The sequence below is a fragment of the Bison bison genome, unplaced genomic scaffold, assembly GCF_000754665.1.
Source record: "Bison bison bison isolate TAMUID 2011002044 unplaced genomic scaffold, Bison_UMD1.0 scf7180017864279, whole genome shotgun sequence".
In the NCBI taxonomy this organism is placed as follows: domain Eukaryota; kingdom Metazoa; phylum Chordata; class Mammalia; order Artiodactyla; family Bovidae; genus Bison; species Bison bison.
This window is the reverse complement of record NW_011494851.1, coordinates 4406788-4426979: the sequence shown is the minus strand read 5'-3', so window position 1 is coordinate 4426979 and position 20192 is coordinate 4406788. Positions and strand designations below refer to the sequence as shown.

General features: G+C 38.2%; 1 protein-coding gene across 1 annotated transcript in view; it reads left to right on the top strand.

Moving 5' to 3' along the window:
- LOC104995179 (transmembrane protease serine 11A-like) overlaps positions 1–20192 on the top strand; it is a 69067-nt gene continuing 48875 nt past the window's right edge. The window contains exons 1-3 of the mRNA XM_010848907.1: positions 1–83; positions 12816–12937; positions 14789–14907. Of these exons, the coding sequence (XP_010847209.1) occupies positions 76–83; positions 12816–12937; positions 14789–14907 (249 nt within the window). The 5' untranslated portion in view covers positions 1–75. The remainder of the gene's footprint in view (positions 84–12815; positions 12938–14788; positions 14908–20192) is intronic.

Genomic DNA, 20192 nt, shown 5'->3' with positions numbered 1-20192 from the left:
GATGTCATATGGTTGATTAGAAGGTCAGATTGAGTGGGTGCACACCTTGAGATCATATTCTTCCTCCTACAGATAATGTATCGGTAAGTTCAGTTTTGTTTAGTAATGGCTTGTTTGTCTACTCTCTGTCAATGGCTAGATTCTAGGTGTATCCGGAGGACTGCCTTGAGGTGTCCTCAGAGGATTCACTCTGCACTGGATGTTGTAAGATTTCAGAAATTATTATAGCAGCTGGATTAATTATTCTTTATAGTTAAAATGAATATTTTTGTATTAAAATCATTATTAGCTTTATTTCATGTTGCCAAATTCAATAGTTGGGATTTTAGAAGAAGTTAATGAAAAAGTATATTAAGTTGTGTCCTGATTGCTTCTGATTTTGGAGGGGATGGAAGAAGGTGTTAATCTGATTTAAGAAAAGCCTCCTTTCAGCAATCTGATTAAACTTATCTTCTGTAACACTTTACCTTCACCTGCTTTTTCTTGCACCTTATAGTCAGACACTGGGAACTAATGCAGATTGGGAGGTCAAAAGCTGCCAAGACACTTACCTTTATCTGGAAATGTTAGGACTTCTTGATGAGAGAAAGAAGATGAATTAAGTTTGGGGAAAATATGTTTACTCTCTAAAATTTTTCCTATTAAATATTAAAGATAAAAGAAAACTAAATGATTTCAAAGTTTTTATTCATAGTAAGGTTTGCTTACTGGCATAACCTTTGATAAAATTAAAATAGTGGTTTTAAACATCCATGATGAAAATAATATTTCACCATTGCTTATATGTATGCCATTTCCAAAACATTTTTACATATATTATTTCATTTATATGCATGTGACTATATTTCATAATAGTCAGGACAACCTTGTAAAATCAGCAGAATAGAAATCAACTACCATTTTAAAATGAGGAATCTGAGGAAAACAGAGGTTAAGGGCTATGATACCAGAATCAGAGCACTGCAACCCACAAATCCTTAAGTCTGGTCTTCCTGGACTCTTACAGCCTCTCTAGGTGGCAAGGATTCCACCTGGGGAATTTCAAAGATGAGAGCTTGACACAAGATCAGCCGCTAAGCCCAGTGAATTTCACTGGGTTTCCTTCCTCACTAATAAAATACACATTTAGATCAGTTCTTTAGTGAGCAAATAGTAGCTGTCAGAGGGTCTCTGAGATCCTTAGATGGGGTCTACAATGCTTCACACAAAATTGGCACTCCACAAATATTTGTTGAACAAATTAATGAATAAACAAATGCAAATGTCTAGCATTAGTGTTTTGCTTATTAAAATTCTTTGAATTTGAAAATGTATATTCCATGCCTATAGAAATCATGATATTGTAAAGCAGTAGTTCCAACCTTTCCTATTTCACATTTTCCAAAGTATTCTTTTAAAAATATCAAGTTTCATGATTATAAACACCAAAAATCCTCTTTTTTAATGCATACGTGTTTAGAGGAATGTTTTCAGCTTAAGGGAAGTAAATTATAAGAGTAATATGGGGAATCTGTGCTATTATTTAGAACCTCCATGACAAAGGGAACAGTGAGAAACACTGAATTTTTATGGTTTCTTTAAGATAAACTCAAGGAACATTAATCCAGGATTTGGAGGAATTGCAGGAGTTGGCCAGTCAGGCTTAAAGATTGAGGCAAAGCAAATGCTTAATAATTACTATGACGCCCTATGTCTCACCTACACAAATTCTACAATACGCTGTAGAGTCGTGCTGACCATCCTTACTTCTCTACTAACAAGAAACTCAATGTGGAGACTGTGTCAAAGCATACTTGATTCATATCATCGCTGTTTCTGTCTGTTAAATCTTGGACTTTTTTCTGGGGGTTTTGTGACCTTCTTCTTGACCTTTCAGAGATAGTCCTTAGTGTTCCAACTTTGCAATGAATATCCACTTGCATTTGCTTTTAGCGATATCCTTACCCCTACTCTTTCCTATAAATTTATTAGTTGGGTGATGCAGTCACTTAAAATCTCAATTATTTCTCTTATAAAAGATAAAATATCAAATGACTTCTTCATCTGAGATTTCTGTCCTTTACCCAGACAACTGGCATCTCTCTCTTCCTGGGCTTCCCTCACAGCTCAGTTGATAAAGAATCCACCTGAAATGAAGGAGACCCCGGTTCAGTTCCTGGATTGGGAAGATCTGCTGGAGAAGGGTAGGCTACCCACTCCAGTATTCTTGGGCTTCCCTTGTAGCTCAGCTGGTAAAGAATCCGCATGCAGTGTAGGAGATCTATGTTAGATCCCTGGATTGGGAAGATCCCCTGAAAAGGGAAAGGCTACCCACTCCAGTATTCTGGCCTGGAAAATTCCATGGACTGTATAGTCCATGGGACCCCAAAGATTGGACATGACTGAGCGACTTTCTCTCTTCCTATCACTTCATAAATGCAAAAATTAGATTTCTCCTTGTCATTATCCTCATTTAGAGAAAAAGTCCTGGAAAAGTCTTTGCAAGCATTCATGTTTTACACTTTAATTTAATTTTGAACACTCATTTTAATCAGCTTGTTAATTTGCCAAGTTCTTTCTCTAATATTGGGCTTCCTTAGTGGCTCAGAGGGTAAAGAGCCTGTCTTCAGTGCGGGAGACCCAGGTTTGATCCCTGGGTTGGGAAGATCCCCTGGAGAAGGAAATAGCAACCCACTCCAGTACTCTTGCCTGGAAAATTCCATGGACTGAGGAGCCTGGTGGGCTACAGTCCATGGGGGTTACAAAGAGTCGGACACAACTGAGAGACTTCACTTCACTTTCTCTAATATACTCAAAAACTGTATCTTCAGAGTTAAAGTCAAAATACAGGCTAAAATTTCCATGTTACTTACTGATCACTAAATTTGTATAAATTATCAATTAAATTTTACTGTCTTGTTAGATTTTAGCAAATTCATAGTGCTTGCTAGGTGCTGCATATGCACTACATTGTATTAGCTCATTTAATTATCACAACAATTCTTTGATCAAGCAGTATTATTATCTCTATTTTATAGAGGAAAAAGTAACTAGCCCTACATCACAGGCTAATGAGTAGAAGAGTTGGGATTTGAACAATGTGGAGCCAGTACATGTGGGTTCAATCATGTTGCGTTAATGAAAACATGTGACTCTGTTCTACCTCTAATCTGAAATCTAAATTCAACGCCATTTATTTAGACTTTGTGCTAAACTACCACAATAAAACTCCCTGTTTTGCTTATATATGAAGGTTGAGAGAATTAAATGCCAGTCATTTAAAAAAAAAAAAATCCCAGTCATTTCTCAGATTAAGGCTAGAGAAATCCCCCTTACTGAAACAGGACAGGGAAATCTAGAAGGGACTCATTAGGGCTGGGTAGATAGTAGAGGAAAGACAGAGCTGCCAGGATTCAGAGCAAATCCAGCCCAGCAGGAAGATATGATAAGCAGTGAGTAACTGTCTATGCCAGGAAGAGGCAGGGGTGGGAGGATCCCTCCAAGAGGATGATTACATCCATAGCGATTCCAGGAAAGGTGTTCTTAATCCCCTTTAGTTCACGTTTTCTTCTTCCAGACTCAAATGTTCAGTTTTGTTCCTTTTTGGTCAGTGCGATCATTTTTTTTTTTTTTTTGGACCCAGGGGAAGGTATTTCCCCAAATAGGTGAAGAAGTAGGGTCTTGTCTCTTCTGGTGTTCTATTTTCTTTTTCTGAGTCACCTGAATTCAGTTCAGCTTGAATCTCTTCATTATTTTCTATAGACAATCTTCTTTGGTCTGAAATCACAGTGATGTTTTATTCAATTTTGCCCCTCCTTCTTTGTCACAACCCTCACTTCATTCATAGCTGAAAATTAAATACAGAAGGAATATTAGAAGTTTTCTTTGTTTCTTCTTTTGTTGTTAACCTTCTGACAATGAAGCATTGCATGGAGTAGCTGCTGCTGCTGCTGCTGCTGCTAAGTCACTTCAGTCGTGTCCAACTCTGTGCGACTCCAGAGACGGCAGCTCACCAGGCTCCTCCGTCCCTGGGATTCTCCAGGCAAGAACACTGGAGTGGGTTGCCATTTCCTTCTTCAATGCAGGAAAGTGAAAAGTGAAAGTGAAGTCGCTCAGTCATGTCCAACTCTTAGCAACCCCGTGGACTGCAGCCTCCCAGGCTCCTCCGTTCATGTGATTTTCCAGGCAAGAGTACTGGAGGCGTGGAATAGCACATTGGTGTAAATACATCTGTTGTTGTTGTTTAGTCTCTAAGTCATGTCTGACTCTTTTGCAACCTCATGGACTGTAGCCTGCCAGGCTCCTCTGTCCATGGGATTTGTCAGGCAAGAATACTGGAGTGTGCAGCCATTCCTTTCTCCAGAGGATCTTTCTGACTCAGGGATCAAATCCAGGTCTCAAGCATTACAGACAGATTCTTCAGCATCTGAGCCCAGATAAGCCCAAATGTGATTATTAATTCTCCTCATACATACCTGCTTTTACAGCCTTCTTTCATTCCTCTTCCTCCCCTCTAGATGACCTCTGCTACTGTCTAGAGAAAGAAAAGCCAATATTATACTATAGTATAGTTTGAGAGTTCTATACCCACTATACTCTGAGAGTTCACAAGCATTTAAAGTCAGTAGAAAGGAAGAAGATGTGCAAGCAAAAACAAATTCAAGGCTTGACCACAAAGGAGATGGGTCGTTCCTCTGACCAGTAAAACACCCTCTGCCTTCACTTTATAAAAACTTCACAACACTTCATAGAAAGTGTTGATTTTATCCTCCAAACATTCTTGTCAGACTCCTCCCCAAAAAGTTGGGCCAGAGGTAGGTACTATCTCTGCAACTGGCTGCATGAGTTGAGCAAACCGTTCACCTATAAAATGAAGATAAATAATTCTACTAACAAGAGCATTTGGAGGATAAAATCAACACTTTCTATGAAGACAGCAGTTGCCAAATAGTAGTGCTTGATCTTATCACCTTTAGTACTAAGTGTCATTCTAAAATAGTCACAGAGTACCAGACAGATACTCACATATCAGGGCCTATTCAGTCACCATGAAGAGTTGCTTTTCTGTAACAAATGACTGAGTTCAGCTGCTCAAAGGGAATGATGATTTTTATTGATGGAAGGAGAGTTTGGCACTTTGGTTTATAAGAATGTTCCTCCAGGGATGGGTGCCAGGCTAGGAAAAGAAGAGCAAAGTTTTCTATACTAATTGGCTCCCAGGAATTCAATGCATTTAGCACCTTTGACAATTATGTTATGAGTTAAGTAGACTATAGTTTGGCCTGGGAAGCTAACCAATAATCAAAAGGTTAGCAATAATAAACCTTTTCAAATCATTTAGTGTATCTTAAACCTCAGAAAATTGTCTCTATGAAGATTTATGGGAATATTGCTGCTGCTGCTGCTGCTGCTGCTGCTAAGTCGCTTCAGTCGTGCCCGACTCTGTGCGACTCCATAGAGAGCAGCCCACCAGGCTCTTCTGTCTATGGGATTCTCCAGGCAAGAACACTGGAGTGGGTTGCCATTTCCTTCTCCAATGCATGCATGCATGCTAAGTCGCTTCAGTCGTGTCCGACTCTGTGCGACCCTATGGACAGCAGCCCACCAGGCCCCTCTGTCCATGGGAATATTACCTGCCTGTAAATTGGCACTTGTATAATGATCACATGTATCTAGACTTTTATAATGATAACATGCAACTACAAGAAATCAGAAAACTAATGCTAAAAAGTAAAGATTTAGAGCTTGTAGATAAAATGACAAAGGGCATGTAGTTGACTATGGAGTAAACCAAAGTGACTGCCTTCAGGGGAGGTCTTTTTAGGAAGGGAAAAGTGAAAGTGAAGTTGCTCAGTTGTGTCCGACTCTTTGCGACCCCATGGACTGTAGCCTACCAGGTTCCACCATCCATGGGATTTTCCAGGCAAGAATACTGGAGTGGGTTGCCATTTCCTTGAGGAGGATCTTAATGGAGGAGGGGATCCATGATGTCTTTTGCTAACTCAAGTCAACTTTGAACTCACATATTTAAAAGTCATCAGCTTAGAGTTTGGTTACTGAGAAAATGAACATCCCAACTCTGATCATTAACAATTCACTCTGCTTTGTATATTCTTCAAGGTGTATATTCTTCAGTCTTCAGATTTGCAGAAAGCAAAGTTACAAAATTATTCATATTATCACCATGTTTTTATTGATAACATCTTTGGAAAAATCATACCATAAATAAACTCTTTTAAACAATGAATAATCAAACTTAATGAAGGTAATGGATAAACTGGATTTCATACAGATTATAGGTTACATTAGTCTAAATAAATGTCTTCTGTACTTGTGCTTTCTTTAAAGGAATGCAACGTGCTAATTAGGTCATGACTAGGGATTACTTTCAGCTCTTTTCCTACTTTATTAGAGTTCACTTTGTATTCTCCCAAGTTGTTACTTGAATAAAATAGTCTTATAATTGTATCATTAAAATAGAATTCCCTTTTAATAGTCTTCTCCCAACTCCACAAAAATTACAGAATATTTTATATCTCACTAAGGCTACAGATTTCTGCCCCTTTTTATGAAAGTTACATTTTCCATTGCAAAAAAAATTCTAAGATCCTCCAAGATTCCCATATGTCTGTGTATGCATTCTTTCACATTTAAACACTAACCTAGGTGCTGTTGTGAGAGGATTTTGTAGATATAAGGAAAATCTTAAATCACTTTTTTTTGGTAATATTTATTTGACTGCATCTGGTCTTAGGTGGTTGTGGCATGCAGGATTTTCATAGCGTCATTCAGGATTTTTCCTTTGCAGTGGATGGACTCTCTGGTTGTCGCATGTGTGCTCCAGAGCACACCAGTTCAGTAGTTGAGACACACAGTCCTAGTTGCTTTGTGGTATGTGGGATCTTAGTCTTCCAGCCAGGGATTGCACCCACATTCCTTGCATTGCAAGGTGAATTCTTAACCACTGGACCACCAGGGAATTCCCAATCAGTTGACTTTTAAATGGAGAGATGACAATTAGTAAACCTAACCTAATCAGATGACACCTTTGAAAAGAACAAGACTCTACCTAGAGAAAGATTCAGAATGTGAGAGATTTGATGGGAGGAAGATTCCCCATAGCTGGCTTTGAAGATGGAGCGGGCTACATGACAAAAACGTGGGTAACCTCTAGGAGCCAAGAGAGGCCTCTGACTATACAGTCAGCAAGGGAATAGGAATCCTGGTTCAGTGTCAAGGAACTGAGCTCTGCCTAAAACCTAAGTGAGCTTGGAGGAGGGTCACAAATGTTAGATGAGACTGCAGTACCAAACAACAGCTTGATTTCACCTTCATGAGATCCTGAGCAGAGAACTCAGCCATGCCATGTACTGAACTGTGAGTGAATAAGTGACTGTTGTTTTAAGTTGCTAACTTTACGGTAATTGTTACAGCAACAGAAAATTAATACACCAGTGTTTGTTTAATGGGTGCAGGTAAAAAAACATGCTTAAGCATCTCTACTTACAAACAGGCTAGATTCCAAAAGGCTTTATGAAATATATTTCTTTTCAAATCTGAAATGATATCATGCAAACCACTAGCAGAACCTCTTCATAATGGGTGGTTGATGATGTATATTTGCTTTCATGCATTTCTTGTTCATAGTCATCAAAGTCGATATTGAGTTGAAGTTTATTCATATAGGATTAAGTAGCTATGGCTTTAACCTATGAATCCTGCAACTTTTGCAGTTTGGCATTGTGCACCCAATACATAGCCCAAAGGTTTTCTGAAAAAGGAGACATGCTCTAGATGATAATGTATCACCCCTGTCTGTTGGCTACCATTTGCCCCTCAGTGTTCACAGCTCCTTGTACGGGATTTGTGGACGTGACTGCCAGGGCACTTGAAGAAGCATGTCAATGAGTGTTGAACATTTTCCTGCCTACTGTCTCATAGTCTGTAATAGTGTGAGTCTGCATAACTCTTGATGGCAGGGATGCGATCTTGCTGTGTCTACTTTCTCCATTTGTACTACTCAGAGGAACTATGTCATGATGGGAAGATAAACTTGAAAGTTTGTGAATCTCCTTGAGATCTAGCCTTTCTCTTTGGCCTATTTTTAGTCTTGAATGAAGATACACTGATAAGATTCTCTAGGAAAATAAATGATCATATATGATCATAAATGAAGAATGAACTGACTCTTTGTGACCTTCTCCAGGGGATCTTCCCCATTCGGGGATCAAACCTGGGTCTCCTGCATTGCAGGCAGATTCTTTACCATCTGATCCACTGGGGAAGTCTGATATGATTACATATATAATAATAATCTAGTTAAGCATTAAATGTAATCAGCATGGGGGGGGGGGGGGTTGTTACTCTGGCACTGAGAAAAAAATAGTGTACCTGAAGTTAGAAGACATGAGTTTGAGATGATTGCTAGTTCTTCTATATTGAAGAAGTCACTTAATCATCTGTAGGCCTCAGCTTCCTTAACTGGAAAATGTGCTGCATTGTACTAAATAGTCTATAAGTTCATCCTTCATTTCTGAATTTAGATTTTATCCTTCATTTCTGAATTTAGATTTTAAGTCAATTAAGAGGCTAAGTAATTTAATATCTCATGAAGCTTCTATCTGTTGCTTTTATGTTCTGGCATCTTAGCTCTTGTGGAAAGAGCTTTCCACAGAGAATTGTCTAGATTCTTTTTAATCAGTCAAATGTGCATTGTCAGTATTTTCCATAACCAACAGAATTCAGGTCTCTCAAATTCTACTAAGTTTATTGGCTAAATGTAATTTTTATGCCCAAACTATCAACTTAACTATTTAGATCCAAATAGTTTGTATAAAGCTGGCATTTATATATGAAAATATTTTAAAAGACTTCCTGTAAATAAATTAATATTTGTTTAAAAGTCTATTAGAGTGGCCTTCCTTGGTGGCTCAATGGTAAAGAGTCTGCTTGCAATGCTGGAGACTCGAGTTTGATCGCTAGGTTGGGAAGATCCCCTGAAGAAGGAAATGGCAACCCACTCCAGTATTCTTGCCTGGAAAATCCCAAGGACAGAGGAGCTGGCTGGACACAGTCCATGGGGTTGCAAAGAGTTGGATATGGCTTAGTGATTAAACAACATCTACTACTTAGAGTAAATCAATGCACTACATTTTGTAAAACATGAAAAATAGCTTCTGCCCCCAAAGAATTTAGGTTATCAGTACACACACACACAAAAGATAAATTCTAATGAAAGGGATAAATTGACTACAATGGCAAATGGCAGAGAAGGAACACTAGAAAATGAGTTACATGTCCTTTCAAGACTCTTGACTCTAACAAATACCATATCCTCTCTCTCAGCCTCACTTAATTCATATGTAAGGCTGATGTAATACCTGCCTGATTCTCATGGATTTATAAAATTTTCACTTTGTACTAGATATGTTATTAGATCTTAATAATAAAAAAAAATGAATAAGACTAGTTTAACTCATTGAGGAAAGTGTTAGCTACTCTGCAACTAACACACAGAAAGTGTATCTGACTCTGCAACCCCACTGACTGTAGCCCACCAGACTCCTCTGTCCATGGAATTCCCCAGGCAAGAATATTGGAGTGGATAGTCATTCCCTTCTCCAGGAGATCTTCCCCACCCAGGGATCAAACCTGGGTTTCCTGCATTGCAGGCAAATTCTTTTTTTTTTTTTTTTAATATATTTTATTTTATTTTTTAACTTTACAATATTGTATTGGTTTTGCCATATATCAACATGAATCTGCCACAGGTATACACGTGTTTCCCATCCTGAACCCTCCTCTCTCCTCCCTTCCCCTACCATCCCTCTGGGTCGTCCCAGTGCACCAGCCCCAAGCATCCAGTATCGTGCATCGAACCTGGACTGGTGACTCATTTCATATGTGATATTATACATGTTTCAATGCCATTCTCCCAAATCATCCCACCCTCTCCCTCTCCCACAGAGTCCAAAAGACTGTTCTATACATCAGTGTCTCTTTTGCTGTCTCGTACACCGGGTTATTGTTACCATCTTTCTAAATTCCATATATATGCATTAGTGTACTGTATTGGTATTTTTCTTTCTGGCTTAGTTCACTCTGTATAATAGGCTCCAGTTTCATCCACCTCATTAGAACTGATTCAAATGTATTCTTTTTAATGGCTGAGTAATACTCCATTGTGTATATGTACCACAGCTTTCTTATCCATTCATCTGCTGATGGACATCTAGGTTGCTTCCATGTCCTGGCTATTATAAACAGTGCTGAGATGAACACTGGGGTGCACGTGTCTCTTTCCCTTCTGGTTTCCTCAGTGTGTATGCCCAGCAGTGGGATTGCTGGATCATAAGGCAGTTCTATTTCCAGTTTTTTAAGGAATCTCCACACTATTCTCCATAGTGGCTATACTAGTTTGCATTCCCACCAACAGTGTAAGAGGGTTCCCTTTTCTCCACACCCTTTCCAGCATTTAATGCTTGTAGACTTTTGGATCGCAGGCAGGCAGATTCTTTACCATCCGAGCCACCAAGGAAGCCCAATACATTTAGGAGTTCACAGGTAAGTATAGGTTAATATACATGAAAATAAAGTTAATACAATGTGATTAGCACTATTCTTGAGCATATCTAGAGGAATAGCAAAGGTTTACTTTTTTCCTCCTAAACTGTGGTAATTTCCTCTAATCCAGAGGTGATGCAATATAAAATACACAGTATCACTTTTGAAATATTTTGCCAAATGAATTTAAATCTAATCAAGTATTTTAGATCTAAATTTAAATTCATAAGAAATGACAAATTAAATGAGATCAGAGATCACACGAAAACATTCATACAAGTTCAGAAGCTGGTCATTCTAAAGGAAAATTGGCTTGATCTCTTCAACAAGTCAATGTCATTAAAAATTAAAAACTGATCAATACTCAAATATTAAAAAAGACTTAAAGGACATAACAACCATGCTACTATGAGGTCCTTGATTTGTACAAAACATTTCTAAATATAATAGGGACAAAAAAGGAAACCTGATGATGGATTTGGTAAAAAATCATGGTTTCCTATTTTACATTAAAATACAGAAGAAAAAAATGAGTAAAGCCATTATAGCAAGATGTTAACAACTGATAAAATGATGTGATGAATATAAGGATGTTCTAGTATAATATTTTTTCTAAATTTCTGTATATGAAAATTCTTATAATAGTTAAACATGAAGGATAAAAAAGATAAAACAATAGATTTGAAATCACTTTGTAAACTTTAAAACTATAGATAGATAAAGAGATTTTTAAAAAGACTATTGGAGAAAGAAGGAATAGTTCTTTCTCAAGCACAGGTACTAGTTTGTACCACATGCTAAGACTGGCCACCACAGCAATCCATCCAGTGCCCCTAGAAATAGAAGCTAGGAGCACTAGCATGGATTCTCAGATCCTGATCTTCTTAATACCTCCCTTAATGTCAATGTGACCTTGAAAAGTGCTCAGTCACTCAGTCGTGTCCAACTCTTTATGGCCCTATGGACTGTAGCCCACCAGGCTCCTCTGTCCATGGAATTTTCCAGGCAAGAATACTGGAGTGGGTTGCCATTTCCTGCTCTAGGGTATCTTTCTGACCCAGGAATCAAACCCACCTCTCTTACATCTCCTGCATTAGCAGACAGATTCTTTACCACTATTACAACCTGGGAAACACCAACCTTGACATAAATTCAAGACAACTGTCTTCTTGCTGCGGTCAGTCAGTTCAGTCGCTCAGTCATGTCCAACTCTTTGCAACCTCATGAATCACAGCACGCCAGACCTCCCTGTTCATCACCAACTCCCGGAGTTCACCCAGACTCACGTCCATCGAGTCAATGATGCCATCCAGCCATCTCATCCTCTGTCATCCCCTTCTCCTCCTGCCCCCAATCCCTCCCAGCATCCGAGTCTTTTCCAATGAGTCAACTCTTCGCATGAGGTGGCCAAAGTATTGGAGTTACAGCTTCAGCATCATTCCCTCCAAAGGAATCCCAGGGCTGATCTCCTTCAGAATGGACTGGTTGGATCTCCTTGCAGTCCAAGGGACTCTCAAGAGTCTTCTCCAACACCACAGTTCAAAAGCATCAATTCTTTGGCACTTAGCTTTCTTCACAGTCCAACTCTCACATCCATACGTGACCACTGGAAAAACCATACCCTTGACTAGAGAGACCTTTGTTGGCAAAGTCATGTCTCTGCTTTTCAATATGCTATCTAGGTTGGTCATAACTTTTCTTACAAGGAGTAAGTGTCTTTTAATTTCATGGCTGCAGTCACCATCTGCAGTGATTTTGGAACCCCCCCAAAATTAAGTCTGACACTGTTTCCACTGTTTCCCCATCTATTTCCCATGAAGTGATGGGACCAGATGCCATGATCTTCGTTTTCTGAATGCTGAGTTTTAAGCCAACTTTTTCACTCTCCTCTTTCACCTTCATCAAGAGGCTTTTAGTTCCTCTTCACTTTCTGCCATAAGGATGGTGTCATCTGCATATCTGAGGTTATTGATATTTCTCCCAGCAATCTTGATTCCAGCTTGTGCTTTTTCCAGCCCAGTGTTTCTCATGATGTACTCTGCATATAAGTTAAATAAGCAGGGTGACAATATACAGCCTTGACGTACTCCTTTTCCTATGTGGAACCAATCTGTTGTTCCATGTCTTGTTCTAACTGTTGCTTCCTGACCTGCATACAAATTTCTCAAGAGGCAGGTCAGGTAGGCTAAAGCAATATATGCTTATCCAAGGACAACCAGAAAGCCTGTAACCATTGCAACATGAGAGTAACTGGTGAGTTTTCCTTTTTGCAGAGTGGCAGTATTTGATACTGGAAGCAGAGGTTTGAAACCATGGATGATTGCCCTTCTCATTGTATTGTTACTGACAGTGGTGGCTGTGGCTATCGGTCTTCTGGTTCACTTCCTTGTCTCTGGTAGGTAAAATTATGGATTTCGCTCAGTTTGATTCATTTTTTCTGTAAAGCTTTGTTTTTACATATGTAAATTTAATTCTATCCAAAAATAATGTACTTTCCCTAGTAAATGTCCACATTTTGAATTGTTTAATTTATTCAATCATTTCATCACCTATTGTCTAGTATGTCCAAGTATTTTTCAGGGCACCAAGAAATAGCATTAAGCAAAGTAGATAAATTTCTCACCTCCTTGGAGGTCACAATCTAGTATTCTTTTGAGAGTCTACACAAAAGATCAAAATATTAATTGTTTAAAATTTACCAATAATCATAATAAACTCTAATCATTCGTGTATATGCAAGTGAAAATTTTTGATGAATTATTGATTAAAATTGGCTTTTTTACTCAGCATTTTCTATTAGCATTTCTAGAGGAAAAAAAATACATGTCCAATGAGATAATGAATTTTGAAGCAACTAATAAACTACAAGTATGATGTAATATGATTACTTATTTTTACAGAAAAAAATTTACTCTTTCAAAAAGAATATTCAGGGATTATTTTTCTATTACCTGATATATTTATAATTCCACAAAAATTCATTTCAGAATTCTCTTTATATTTCATTACTCTGCAGAATGCAAAACATTTTGGATAAATGCCCACAATGTCAATCTCACACAGATGTATGTGATAAAAACAACTAGTTTTTACTGGAATGGACTTATCTGTTGTCATCTTCCCCAGACGTGGTGGAACAGTGAAGATTCTTTTAGGCACTTTACAGGGCTTCTAAAAACATAGTTCTGGGCCCCATATAATATCTATAGTTTACACCAATGGCAAAAGATTCTCAGGTCAGTTTATTTAACACATAGAAGCCCCTTTACTATGAGTATAATGTTCAATTATAATATGGACCATATAGATTAGCTATTGGAGGGGCCAATAAAATTGCTACTGAGTCCAGAGATGTCCCTCTGAGACAGACCATCCTGAGGTTCCCTTTCTTAACTAGATCCATGGCTTCCTAAGGAGAGAGGTAGTTCTGTGGTTGCTCCATTCTCTATCTTTAACTCTGTAGATTTCTTGCCCACTAGTACCATACTCCTAAGATTATCACATTCCTCAGGAGTCTTCACTGCTCTGTTTTCTTACGTTTCCTGAGAGACAAGCAGAAATCTGATTGATTCATTCCTATTACACACTGTTCTCACCTCCAGGCTCAGACAATCTTTTCCTTGCCTTTCTTTTCACATCTTTCTTAGTGTCCCTGGTTCTTCCACTACAAATCAAAAGTTACAAAAATACTTATTTACCTCTCCTTTCAGTAGGGTATAAGGTGGTATACATTTCACCTCAGCAAGAAGCAATATAGTAATTAAATATGCCACCTCTAGAGCTACACTTGTCTGGGTTTAAACTTGGATAGCCACTCACTAGTTGTATAGCTCAGAGCAAGATATTCAATGTCTCATGCCTCACTTTCTTCATCTGTAAAATGAAGGTGATGCCAATCTTAGATTTGGTGATTGAACAACAACAACTATTATTAACATAGAGCATTAATCATTATTTTTATTGTATTTACTATTAAACTAAAGTATGATGTATGGCAAAACCAATACAATATTGTAAAGTAATTGGCCTCCAATTAAAATAAATAAATTTAAATTAAAAAAATAAATAAATAAAACCAGTCCAAAAAAAAAAAAAGAAAAGAAAGTCTGGACTAAAAGCTGCTGAAAAAAAAAAAAATCTCAGATATATATTCAAGACTTCATATTGGCCCTATCATAGTTGAGCCTTAGATCCCAAAATCTTTCCTCAAAACCTCTTCATTTCATGACTTTTCTTTTCATCACAGACCAGAAAACGGAGTATTATCATGCCACTTTTAAAATTTCAGATCTACGAGGCAACGGTAATTCTAGACAAAACAGCCCATATCGGTTTATGGAATTACGGGAGATTAGTGAAAACCTGGTAAGTCAGATAAAATTCTATCACAAAATAATGCAGGTGGAAGGAATTTTTGTTAGCTGTTTCCCCTACTATTTCTTAAAACATGATTTTAAGACCACTTGCAGCATTATCGTCTTGTAGATTCCAAGGCCCCACTCCAGACCCTCTGAGTCGGTGTCTGATAGGATGGATGGGTGGGGATAGGGGACTAAGGGGATCTACAATCTGGCAAATTCGTGATTCTGATAAATCACTCTTTATAGAACTCAACCACCTCACTTAAAAGTGAGAGAACAGAAGCCAAGGTATCCCATTCCATCACTCCTCCATTCTACCACAATATTACCCAAATGAAAAGCTCAATCATACCAGAAGTGGTTATATGTAAAACCACATGCTTTTTTTAGACCACATTTAAAGATTTAAACTATTTTTTAAGAATGAAAAAAGGAAAGAGGATTATAAATGTTCATTTTATCTCATAAACATGCTAATTAAGATAGAAATCATAGACATATTGTGAAATACTGAAATGTAATGCCAACAACTTTGTTAAAATTGAAATACAGGATAGCCTTTACATCCCCCAAAAGTAACCTCATTCACATAATAGCTCTGCTCATGATGTGTGTGAACCCTTACTCAAAAACTAAGGTCAAGTTAACTTCCTTGACAAGGAGCCACAGAGCATAGAGTTATTTTAAAAGAGTGGAAATGTCACGTGTGTTGGTTTGTTTTAGTCAAAGAATCTTTTTTTATTCAAGACATTTCCTTTCTTTCTCAAACCAATTTCATTTTTTTATATCACTATTTGATCTTTGTCCATGTGGATACCCAGTTGCAACATATTTACAGTAATATTACTGATGCAGTTTGTAAGTTATATTTTCAATTCTCATTAAGTTATTCACATATGTTCTATCTTGCAGTCTCATTTCCCCAAATCAATAATTACATTTATAGACTGATATATACCCTCCATTCTTCTATATTCAGAGTACCTTAAAAATTAGCTTTAGCAATCATTTCCTGAGGAATGCCAGAAAAAACTTGGTTATATTACCCCAGTACCCCTTTTCTTCTTCTGACCCTGAGTGACTCCACAAAACCTCCTCAATGTGAAAGTACTAATAATTAATTAATCTTAGTTAAAAACATGCATAATTTCTTTGAACATTGAGAAATATTTATAATTTATCAGGAAAATTTTAAATTTATGTTTTACAGCCAACATTGTTGGTGTTGCTTTAGGCTGACATTGTTTCTACTGAAGTAAATGGAGAGGAATGCAGTAGATCTTTTCAAAGAAAGTGAAAGAAATGCACTTATAGAGGTTCATCTATAAGTGTTAGAAAGTGGACTTTGAAGCTTCAGTAAAGCATACATTTGTAGATGTGAAAGAACTTCAGATACAAATGTTAGATGATAACACATTACCATCATGAGAGCATGCAAGTCCCTTATCTAGTTGTTGTTTTTTTTTGTTGTTTGCGTGTGTGTTCAGTCAAGTCTGACTCTGCAGCCCCATGGACTGTGGCCCTCCAGGTTCCTCTGTCCATGGGATTTTCCAGGCAAGCATTTCCTTCCCAGGTGATCTTCCCGACCTCAAGGTTGAACTCACGTCTCCTGTATTAGGAAGCCCTCCTTCTCCAGTTGCTACTATTTATTTCTTCTCCTTTATTCTCATTCACCTCCCCCTGCAGGCAACCATAATATATTTCACATATATTCTTTTGTTTGTAATAGTTCTTACAAAAGTACAGTTTTTGTTTTGTGTATAGCTCATGTTCTTACTTTATTCTTTGTGTTATAAATTCCTTGTTTTAGTCAGTTTGCACTGCTATTAAAAAGCACCATAGTTTGAGTGGCTTACAAACAACAGAAATTTATTTCTCACAGTAATGGAGGCTGTGAGAAGACTGAAGTCCGGACACTAACATGCTCAGGTACTGGAAAGGACTATCTTGCAGATTGCAGACTTCAGACTTCTTGGTATATCCTTACATGGTGGAGAGCAGGGAGGCTAGAGGTCTCTGGGATATCTTCTAAAAGGCACTAATCCAACTCATGACCTAATCACCTCCTAAAGGCCCCACGTCCTATGAAAGTGTTAGTTGCTCAGTCGTGTCCAACTCTATGTGACCCCATGAATTGTAGCCTACCAGGCTCCTCTGTTCATGGCATTCTCCAGACAAGAATGCTAAAGTGGGTTGCCATTCCCTTCTCCAGGGGATCTTCCTGACCCAGGGATCGAATCCTGGTTTTCTGCATTTCAGGCTGACTCTTTACTATCTGAATCACCAGAGAGAAAGCCTCCTCCTGTACATGGTCTTTATTATGTTAAGTTCCCTCTATGCCCACTATCTGGAGAGGTTCTTTGTTTTTTGTTTTTTTTTTTAATATGCTATCTAGGTTGGTCATAGCTTTTCTTCCAAGGAACAAACATCTTTTAATTTCATGGCTGCATGAAATAATGGTGTATGATCCTTTTAATATATTCTTAGATTCAATTTGCTAGCATTTTGTTGAGGATTTCTGTATCTATATTCATCAGTGATGATAGTCTGTAATTTTTTTTTTTAATTTATCTTTGGTTCTGGTATCAGGATGATGCTAGTCTCAAAGAATGAGTTTGAGAGTATTCATTCCTCTGCAAATTTTGGAATAGTTTCAGAAGAATAAGTGTTAAATCTTCTCTAAACATTTGATAAAATTCAACAATGAAGTCATCTGGTCCTGGACTTTGTTTGTTGGGAGTTTTTTAATCATAGTTTCAATTTCAGTACTTGTGATTAGTCTGTTCATATTTTCTTTTTCTTTCTGGTTTAGTCTTATAAAGCTGTACCTTTCTCAATATTTGTCCATTTCTTCTAGGTTGTCCATTTTATTGGCATATAGTTGCTTGTAGTAGTCTCTTTATGATCCTTTGTATTTCTGTGTCTGTGTAACTTCTTTTATATTTCTAGTTTTATTGATTTAAACCCTCTCCTTTTTTGTCTTGAAAAGTCTGGCTAAAGGTTAATCAGTTACTTCTGTCTTTTCAAAGGGCAAGCTTTTAGTTTCATTGATCTTTTCTGTTTTCTTCTTCTCTATTTATTTCTACTATGATTTTTATGATTTCTTTCCTTCTACTGACTTTGGGTTTTGCTTATTCTTCTTTCTCCAGTTGCCTTGGTGTAGAGTTAGGTTGTTTGAGATTCTTATTTCCTGAGGTAATATTGTATTGAACTTCCCCAATATGTTTAGGAACATATTGTTTAGCCTCCATGTGTTTGTAATATTTAGTTTTTTTCTTATGTGTATGCTAAGTCACTTCAGTCATGTCTGACTCTTTGCAACACTATGAACCATAGCCCACCAGGCTCCTCTGTCCATGGGATTCTCCAGGCAAGAATACTGGAGTGGGTTGCCATGATCTATTTCTAATCTCATACTGTTGTGGTTGGAAATGATATTTGATGTGATTTCAATCTTCTTAAATTTACCAAAGCTTGCCTTGTGACCCAGCATGTGATTTATCCTGGAAAATGGTCCATGTGCACCTGAGAAGCATGTGTATTCTGCTGTTTTCAGACAGAATGCTCTATAAACATCATTTAAGTCCATTTGTCCTAATGCATCATTTAAGACCTGTGCTTCCTTATTGATTTTCAGCCTGGATGCTCTGTCCACTGATGTAAGTGGGGTATAAAAGTCCCCCACCATCATCGTGTTACTGTCAATCTTTAGATGTGGCTGTGGGCTCTGGAAAGCTTTAGGAAGCCCATCTATTGATGGATGGGGCTGTGATCCCACCCTGTTGGTTGTTTGGTCTGAAGTATTCCAGCACTGGACTCTACAGGCTGTTGGGTGGGGCCAGGTCTCCATACAAAAATGGCCACCCCTGGAGCACACACCAAGGAATATTCCTTAGGGCCTCCATCATCAAAGTCCTTGCCCTGCCAGTGGGCCACACCTGATCCTTGGCTCCCCAAGAGACTCTGTAAGACTTGCAGGTAGATCTATGGGCTCCTATGGAGTCACTGCTTTGCTCTGGGTCCCAGTGCATATGAAAATTTGTGTGAACTGTCCCAGAGTAGAGTCTGTATTTCCTCAAGTCCTGCAGAGACCCTGCACTCAAGCCCTGCTTACCTTCAAAGACAAATGCTCTGTGGCCTCCCCCTCTCAAGGCCAGAACCCCAGAGCCTAATGTGGGACTCAAAACTTTCACTCCTATTGGAGAACTTCTGCAATGTATTTATTTTTCAGTTTGTGAGAGGCCCACCGAGCCAGTATTGGGTTTGATTATTAGTAATTGTGCTCCTTCTAGCATCTCATGATATGCTTTCTTTGTCTTTGCATGTAGAATATTTTTTCTGATAGGTTCTACTCTTTTTGTGGATGCCTATTCAGCAGTTAGTTGTGATTTTGGTGTTTTTGTGAGAGAAGGTGAACTCACGTCATTCTTTTTTTTTTTTTTTTTCTTGTAAATTTTTTTTTCCTAATTTTATTTTATTTTTAAACTTTACATAATTGTATTAGTTTTGCCAAATGTCAAAATTAATCTGCCACAGGTATACATGTGTTCCCCATCCCGAACCCTCCTCCCTCCTCCCTCCCCATACCATCCCTCTGGGCCGTCCCAGTGCACCAGCCCCAAGCATCCAGCATCGTGCATCGAAACTGGACTGGCAACTCGTTTCCTACATGATATTTTACATGTTTCATTGCCATTCTCCCAAATCTTCCCACCCTCTCCCTCTCCCACAGAGTCCATAAGACTGTTCTATACATCAGTGTCTCTTTTGCTGTCTCGTACACCGGGTTATTGTTACCATCTTTCTAAATTCCATATATATGCGTTAGTATACTGTATTTATGTTTTTCCTTCTGGCTTACTTCACTCTGTATAATAGGCTCCAGTTTCATCCACCTCATTAGAACTGATTCAAATGTATTCTTTTTAATGGCTGAGTAATACTCCATTGTGTATATGTACCACTGCTTTCTTATCCATTCATCTGCTGATGGACATCTAGGTTGCTTCCATGTCCTGGCTATTATAAACAGTGCTGCGATGAACATTGGGGTACACGTGTCTCTTTCCCTTCTGGTTTCCTCAGTGTGTATGCCCAGCAGTGGGGTTGATGGATCATAAGGCAGTTCTATTTCCAGTTTTTTAAGGAATCTCCACACTGTTCTCCATAGTGGCTGTACTAGTTTGCATTCCCACCAACAGTGTAAGAGGGTTCCCTTTTCTCCACACCCTCTCCAGCATTTATTATTTGTAGACTTTTGGGTCGCAGCCATTCTGACTGGTGTGAAAT